The 8622-nt window shown below is 34.7% G+C and overlaps 1 protein-coding gene across 1 annotated transcript; it reads left to right on the top strand.

Moving 5' to 3' along the window:
- The first annotated feature begins 265 nt into the window (after positions 1-265).
- Positions 266-7099, top strand: LOC120624345 (proline-rich protein 4). Its single transcript, XM_039890819.1, has 2 exons — positions 266-322; positions 5543-7099. Exons 1-2 carry the CDS (start codon positions 266-268, stop codon positions 6764-6766), a joined length of 1281 nt encoding a protein of 426 aa, XP_039746753.1. The 3' UTR covers positions 6767-7099.
- Positions 7100-8622: the final 1523 nt, after the last annotated feature.

Below are 8622 nucleotides of genomic sequence, written 5' to 3'. Positions count from 1 at the left end.
TGTATTAAAGAAACAATTGAAACAGAGGTTTTTACATACATTAGCAGCTTTAACAAATCAAAAAACTTTTTTTTACAAACGAGAATAAAAGACGCCTCGGCCTAGGTCAGTAACTCGACTAAAAAGTATAATTCCGATGATCTCAAAGATCGCTCCAATTCCTTACAAATAAAATACATATCAAACTTATCACAACTATGCCTACGTTCACCCTTCTTAATGTTAAGTGGGAGGGAAGGTATAAAGACCGACCGAGGAACATAGTATGCACCACAGACAACCGGTCTTCGGCGAACGGAGACTCGACAACATGAAGTTATCGGTAAGTTTCAGTGAAGTGACAGTGAATCAGTGTTTTTCAAAATTAAAATGGAATTGGATTTTCTATTAGGGATCGGGTATAGGCATTTTGGAAAACTACGCTATTCTGGATTGCGATCGCACCATGCACCTTGTATTATTTCGTAGAAAAAATGCATTTTGGGATTAAATCAATATAATATATGAGAATATTGTTAAAATGAGTAGATTCACAAAAAGTTGTTTATTGAATTTTTTCTAAAATAAAAAATATATGTAAATCAAGCGTACACAACAATAAAAATAAATAAAATTTATTAATATGTACTATCTAAATATGCACTTAAATTATTTTATTGAATGTAAACAGATTTCGCAGATTCACTTTCAAATCCCCATGTAAATCAAAAGAAAATAATTAATGTTGCTCAACATTAATTAACATAATCTGTAAACAATGTACTTATTTGTTTACGGAACAGTCTCGGCTCCCTCTGTAATTGAACCGTTTAACCAATTTTCTAAGTTACGATCCCAGTAATTTTCTTTTCACTTTCTAACATGCATGGTAAACTACGGAATAATTGCCATGAAAAAGCCTTGTGACTGAAGTTGTAATACTGCTATTATGGGTTCTTAACAATTGCTGCCTTTTTTACCACATGGAATTTGTAGCTCGTCAACGCGGTGTATAATTTATTCTGCGATTCGTATTCGAAAAAGATTAGGTAAAAACTAAAATCAGAGTTATTACTATCATCATAATCTCCGATTATTTTTGTAGCTATCACACTTCCTCGGGGAGTCTAATTACTCCCTCTAATAGTTAAGTGCGATTCTATCGCACTAAAACTCCGTAGACATATATTCGTAAGCTCTGGGAGGCCCTGGAAAGGAATCATTAGCATGTTCTCCGTAGAACACACCGAAGAATCCTTTGAACAATGCCCATAAGTTTAAGTCCGGGGTATTTTATACTCAGCCTGATGAATCAGGATGATTTTTCCGTTTTAATTGAGGCTTAATTTCCATCTTAAATAAAATTTATCATCTCATATATAAGAGATGTATTTAGATTCACGCTGCAAAAATACTTGATAGGTTGATAGGCTTTAAAAAACCTAAAAGTATTTCGTAAATGTCGAGGAGACGAAACCTGAAAATAGCCCGTCAGAAAGTAGGTTACAATGAAAATAGGTTCAAAGTTAACACCTTTTTTTCTTTAAATTTGTGATTGGTATCAGCAGTCGCCAACGGTCCTTTATTTAAAAGCCCGGTTCTTTATCGTGGTTTTTTGAAGTTTTTTATACTCTTAACTCAATAACATCTTTCACAATAATCATTGTCGTGTACGTACTTAACGTGTATAACGTTTGCGAATTTTCCATCCGATCGGTAACTAGCAAGCAGAAATTTACACTATACCGGAAGGGTACGTTGTACGTACTCGTGCATACGAAAGTTGCATACTAAATAAAAGCTTATATTGCATAGATCAAGTATAATATAAGGGGTTCACGGTGTACATTAGCTGTTACGTTCAAATTACGTATTACGACGCGTGAAGCGTCAGTCCGATGATCGTACGTTTATGCATCAGCAGATACAGTAATCGATTATGCATAACTTACTCCTGCGTATTATGTAACTTTATAAGATCATTGTTGAATAATACAAACACACGCGAGATAAATATTTGCATTTGCCTACTAAACTTATTCTCCCGTAGAGATTTTAATGCGCAATATTGGATTGCGATATTGAGTTGTCTATAATTTTTTATAGACTGCCATCGTAGAATGCTGGTTCACAATTTCTTCCTCCTCAAAATCTATATTTGATAATAAACTTACCCACTATACTCGATATTACTTTGGTCGTAATAGCGTTTTCTAGAAGGATTCAACACTTTTTACTTTACTTGGGACATTTGTTCAAATCGTTAATCGAGTATTGGTGACAATGTCTATCTCTTCAATTTACCTAGACTAGTCAGTACCGTTTTTGGTGATACAATACCACAATACATAGTTTGTAATAGCCTAATAGTCGTGTTATGGATGGATGTCTGAAGTACGCCTAGACCTCAGCTGAAAATCGTAGGTACTCGGGACCGGCCGCGTTCATTCGGGTACTTTTGCAACAATTTATTTAAAATTACGTACGTAAAAACATATTTTTTATTTGTTTCTGAGCAAACAAACCCAAATTACCTTGTGTGACGTAATGAATGGTTCCAGTTACAAAAGATTTCCGTGGATGACTTCGCATCACTAAATATTATCATATTATGTAAACAGATTCTTGCAAATTGCATACTTATACAAAAAGAAAAGACTTCCGCGTGCAAAGAGAGCAAATTTTTAACATGCATATTAATTGAGGCCTAATTAAAAATAACTAGTCATTGTTACATAACCATGTAATAGCGGTTTTACTTTAATAGTGTTATTAATAGCAATACATTTTGCAATTTCTCTTACGAATAAAACAGTATTACGTACCTACCTATTAAGCATATTAGTATAAAATAATTCTTATAAACTACGTCAAATAGAATACTGAATATAATTTTAGGTGATAGTGAAATTATCTTTAGTCAAAAAACAAAAGATATGTGCTTGAAAGAACGCATGAGAAATAAACGTCACTCGACATTATCATATAGTTAATATATCATATATTAAATCAATGTATCCTTGTATATACTTTACTTTCTTTAGCAATCCATCACGTATTTTAACAATTTAATAACCGTAACTACTTTCTTATAAGTATTATATAGTCGTACATTACTTGTAGTTTCTTCTAGCAGCTGTCTTATATAAAGTAAGATAATAATATTTCGCGACAAAACGTTCGTAGAGAGTGACGAGTTTACGACTTGCATCAAAGAGGTTTCCGTGTTTTACTTCCGAAATAAATTGAAATAAGGGCGCGTATACACTGTACAAACAATGCCTATCCTATCAACAAAATAAAATATTAAAATGTAACTTGCATTTAACCTTACTGTTACTTTGAATCAATATATTTTGCCGTTATTGTTATTTTAGCAGTTTGATTTTGCACTTTTGTTTTACTATGTATAATTTATGTATTTTTTACCTATTTAACAGGTATACTTCACTCTTTGTTTAGTATTAAACATTTTGGTGGATAATCTGTCACTAATAAAAAATAACATATATGATCTAGGTTGGTATGAACTGTTTGTGACGTTTGTGACGAGAGTTTGTTAACCCTGTATTTCCGATCGGTACGACAGACAGCTTTTCTATAAATCCTGTCCCATGTAGCTTTAAAACAAATCAAGTTGTGCAAGGTCGTTGTCCGTAATGCAACTCCGACGTAACTTCTATAACCCGTTTTATGAACGATTGAATATGTTGATCTTTTACTTTCGTTAGAGATTGCTAACTAGTTGTCACTGATCCTGTTATTATGGTCACGATTCGCTATGCAATATTATTTATGGTACAATCTGCGATTCCTTGTCTAACTGATAGCTTTCAGACCAAGAGTGAATATTCATCTTATTTAATTCATTAATTAAGTCATGTTAAAAAAAAACAGGCATTATGTTCCACGATGTTTACTATTAGACAAAATATAGAAATTTCCTACTTCATTTCAAAAGTGACATCTTCATACGAATCAGAATGACTGTTCAAATATCGTATGTTTTTTTTTAATATTTCCTGCATATTTCATTGTTTAGAATGTAAATAAATAATTGGTTTACAATTTATAAACGCTTCACATAATACCGTTTCATAATTTAATTTGAAAGGTGATTTACCTTTACGATGTATTTACTTATAATTAATAGGATTATTATAAATATATCAATTTTACCTTACCTAACACCTATTGCCTAACTTGTTTTGTAAAGGATTTATGGAGCATTAATAAAGTAATGCATTTCTTCCTCTCATTAAAGTTATTGCAATTTAATTACTTCCTTTATATATTACATGCATAAGTGCACTATAAAGCTGTCAGATTATTAGTAATTTGTTTATTTTTTCGCTCCGAAGTGTATATAAAGCTTAGCTATACACATTAGATATAGTAGCGACGTGCGAAACGGCATTAACCTTATTGTTTTGTAGATCACGCATGAGAAATAAACGTCACTCGAGATAAGTGAGGAAAGTAATATCGTAATCGCTACTAGCATGCTAATGTTGACCGTTCCTTTTATAGCTGTTGGTAAATAAAAATCCTCACGTTGCATCGCTCCGTTCTAAAAAAAGATTCAAACTGGTAGAAGGCGAAAGCTTACCTTTTTGACCCCTGTTCACTGACATACTTCTTGTTTTATAGTAGGCACTTACAAAGTTATCAGTCGTTAATTAAATGTTATTATGATTAAGAAACAATTAAAAAAAAAGGTACTTAGCGGGAAGAGCAATGCTACATAAAAAAAAAAACGAGTGTTTTCTTAGGTTCAAGTAAGAAGTAAAATGGAATATAGAAATAAGTATAAACCATTTTGCTCCTATTCTAAATAACATGACGTTGCCGATTCCATTGACGTAGAGGTAATTAGAGGAACAGAACTCATGTCTTTCTTACTCGTAATGGTTTCCACCCATTGTTGAACACAAAGTATCGCCAATTACTCGACAAAAACTTGTCAGAAATACGAAACGGTGTGATTTCATTACAATTTCCGGCATATATTCTTATATTACCTGCACTAGATCCGAAATATTATCTGAATGTGAAACTTGGAATGAAGTAACATAATGAGATCTACTCTCGTGTTTGTCATAATCTACTTTGGTTTCAAACTTGTCCAGCCAAGAACGTATTATTCAATATCCAGTCTAAAACAATGTATTGCTTAAGCGGATTTGAACGTATTTGCCATTGTAATGGGCATTAGAAAGTAGTTTAGATCCGTGAAACTAGAGCGCTCACTTTTTTGCATTTATTTTCCAAATCACATATATTATGTGATATCACGTACTCGTAGTTAGGTTCAAACACTTCCTCGTATTCAAGAGCAATAGAACTTGCCTAAGTTACAAAATTATTCAACCCGCCTATTCCAATAATTTACGCATGTTCTGCTGATCGTGTTGCATTATTGTAGAAGTACCCTTTGAGAACTAGCCTGGTAATCAATTGAATGAAACTTCCATTTTTATTTTCTAAATTAGTAATAATAATAGTAGGTACTACTACTAAGTTGTTAACGAAATTTGACTAATGCATTATTATTTGTCCATAGGTTGTGTTGATAGCCTCATTGGCCGTTGTGGCCTATGCGAGCGAAGAGAAAGCTGCGCAGAAAGAGGCTGTAGCTGAAGAGAAGAAACAGGATAAACGAGGAATATACGACACCGGCTCCTACGGTGGTAGTGGTAGTTACGAATCAGGGGATGGTGGCCACGGCTTTAGCGGAAGTGACGGTGGACACAGCTTCGGTGGTTTCGGGGGTCACGAAAGCGGCGGTTACGGACAAGGCGGTGGTTACGGACAAGGCGGTGGTTACGGACAAGGCGGAGGTTACAGCCTAGGTGGTGGTTACAGCCAAGGCGGCGGTTACAGCCTAGGTGGTGGTTCCGGCAGTTATGGCGGTTCTGAATACGGAGGAGGTTCCGGTGATTCTTGGAAACCCATCTCAAACGACCACGGTCATCATCACGTTAAAACAATCGAAGTGATTAAGAAGGTCCCAGTCCCTTACACCGTCGAGAAACACGTTCCATACACCGTTGAAAAGAAAGTACCCTATGAAGTTAAAGTGTACGTACCCCAACCCTACACTGTCGAAAAGAAGGTCCCTGTTACAGTTAAGGAATACGTGAAATACCCCGTCCATGTTCCTGAACCCTACGTTGTCGAGAAGAAGGTGCCTTATGAAGTGAAAGTCCCAGTCGACAGGCCCTTCGAAGTCAAGGTTAAAGTACCTACTCCTTACACCGTTGAAAAGAAAATCCCTTATGAAGTCCAGGTGCCCGTACCCCAACCCTACACTGTTGAAAAGAAGGTTCCTTATACAGTCAATTACGAAGTGAAAGTACCTCAGCCTTACGAAGTTGTCAAGAAGGTACCTTATGAAGTCAAAGTACCCGTTGACAAACCTTACCATGTTTACGTACCAAAACCTTACCCTGTACCAGTAGAGAAGCCCTACCCTGTAACAGTTCACAAACCTGTTCCCTACGAAGTCAAGGTTCCAGTAGACAGGCCTTACAAGGTTGAAGTTGAGAAACCTTACCCAGTCCCAATTAAAGTGCCAATTCCTAAGCCTTATGATGTGTACAAGAAGATCCCTTACACTGTCGAGAAGAAGGTACCTTATGAAGTTAAAGTGCCCATTGACAAGCCTTACCCTGTATACAAGGAAGTCCAAGTACCCTTAGTCAGGGAGGTACCTTACCCAGTCAAGGTCCATGTTCCTATTTACTTCAAGAAGGAACAGGAACACCACGGTCACGGCTGGAATTGATTTCAGCATACCTAATTTAGGTTTCTCACCAGTACCTTATAGGCTAAGTTCGAAATGTGATCAACTAGTATTCGTAGTGAAATAAATATTATTAAAAATATTGGAATTGTGTTGCTGCAGGCTTCGGCCTGATTTGTTGAAAATGTTTGTGATGTTATTGAAAATATTTCGCCTAATCTTTCCAAGTTTCACGTTTTTGTCGCATAGCATTGTTGTACAATGCGCGATTCATTGAGTGTACGATATCTATAGATCGATCTGTTATTACTTGTTTATCTCTATGTATAATATGCTTTGTTTTATGTAATTGTGAAAGGTCTCCTTTTGCAAGTACCTTGTGTTGAGGCTGATAATAATAAAAAAAGTGTTATAAAATTTTATTGAAGTTTTATTTTTATGAAATTGAGAAATTATAATGAAAAATTAATATATTGTTCATTACAATTTATTAAATACATTAGCAATACCACACTTTTATAAAATGTTGTCCATTAGCGCAATCAAAGGCAATTATCATGTATGAACTTGGGCACTTTTTAAAAGTTGCAATCTTCCGCCAAAATAACATTACATTAACCAAATTTAAACGAGGTTATTTAAACCAAATAAAAAAAATTGGCCTGATTGCTGACAGAACATGCAGCTTGAACGGCTGAACGTGAAAAAAAACTTTGAAAGACGAAATAATCTTTAAGCACCAGAAAGGTGTACTATCTCTAAGTGTAATAATAATTAAACAGGGAAAGAAACTTTAAAATGTCTGCCATCAATAAATATGCTTGTATATTGGTATTTAGACTTTTAATTGCTTAAATCTTGACTGTAGCTTGCCATCAAGTTCTGGCGACGGGCATAGCTTAGCAAGAACATTTTTCTTTCTCACGGGATATCAGAATCCCTACGCATACAGAATTGCTGGTTTCTGCTTGTTAAAATGATAAAAGCGAAATGGTTTGTACGTCTGTCCTTCTCTGCTGCTTGCAAATGATGCAATGCATCAACGTGATATTATAATTAACGTTGTTATCAAGCCGTTGTTAAATGACAGAAATCGCGAAATAAAACACAATAATAGATTTGTTATAAAGCTACGAAACTTTTACATTTGCTTTTATTTTAGGTTAAGTTTAATCCGCATAATATATTCCTTAGATAATCCAATCCCAATACAGAATAATCGCATAATAATTAAGACAGCTTGAAATATGTCAGCATAAATGTAGGTAACTAATATCGATAGCACGATGAAGAAATACCTTAGAGTAATTTCCATAACATTTCACTTATTATGGAGCATTCAAAGCTTTAATAATCTGTTTAATCACAAATGTAATGCTTGCGATTACTCAAGAATCGTTTTGCAATGATTGCAGTGATTGCTCTTTACGCCAATTGGTGCATCACTCGATCAGATATGAGGGAATGTGTTTCTGCACTGATGCTTTTAGATGTAACGGTTTTATTAAATTCAAGGTTCCACTTAGATAGGCTTTACGAAAAGATTTTATAATATAATTTAGCATTGCATAAGTATTGATCAAGTAGAGATTGTCTAGAGCATAATTTTAGGATTATGCGTGATTTAGCGTGGGCAATTATGGGGCATTGTAAGTTAGCTACTATAAGTGTTATGTGTAAAGAATGTAATTACTTATTACCTATATAGTATTTTATTATCATTTTGCAAATGGTCCAATGCTTGTTGCGGGTCTTTTCTCTTATTGGGAGATATGAAGAACTTGGCCAAGCTGCTCCAGTGTGGTTTAGTGGGATTTGGATTTGTAATGACTTATGAGTGACAGTTACGATACACTCAGAAGAACAAGTAAAAAACGTAGGAGGAACCCCGGGGAAGC

This window comes from Pararge aegeria, chromosome 1, assembly GCF_905163445.1.
Source record: "Pararge aegeria chromosome 1, ilParAegt1.1, whole genome shotgun sequence".
Classification (NCBI taxonomy): Eukaryota; Metazoa; Arthropoda; class Insecta; order Lepidoptera; family Nymphalidae; genus Pararge; species Pararge aegeria.
This window is presented reverse-complemented; position numbering and strand designations above follow the sequence as displayed.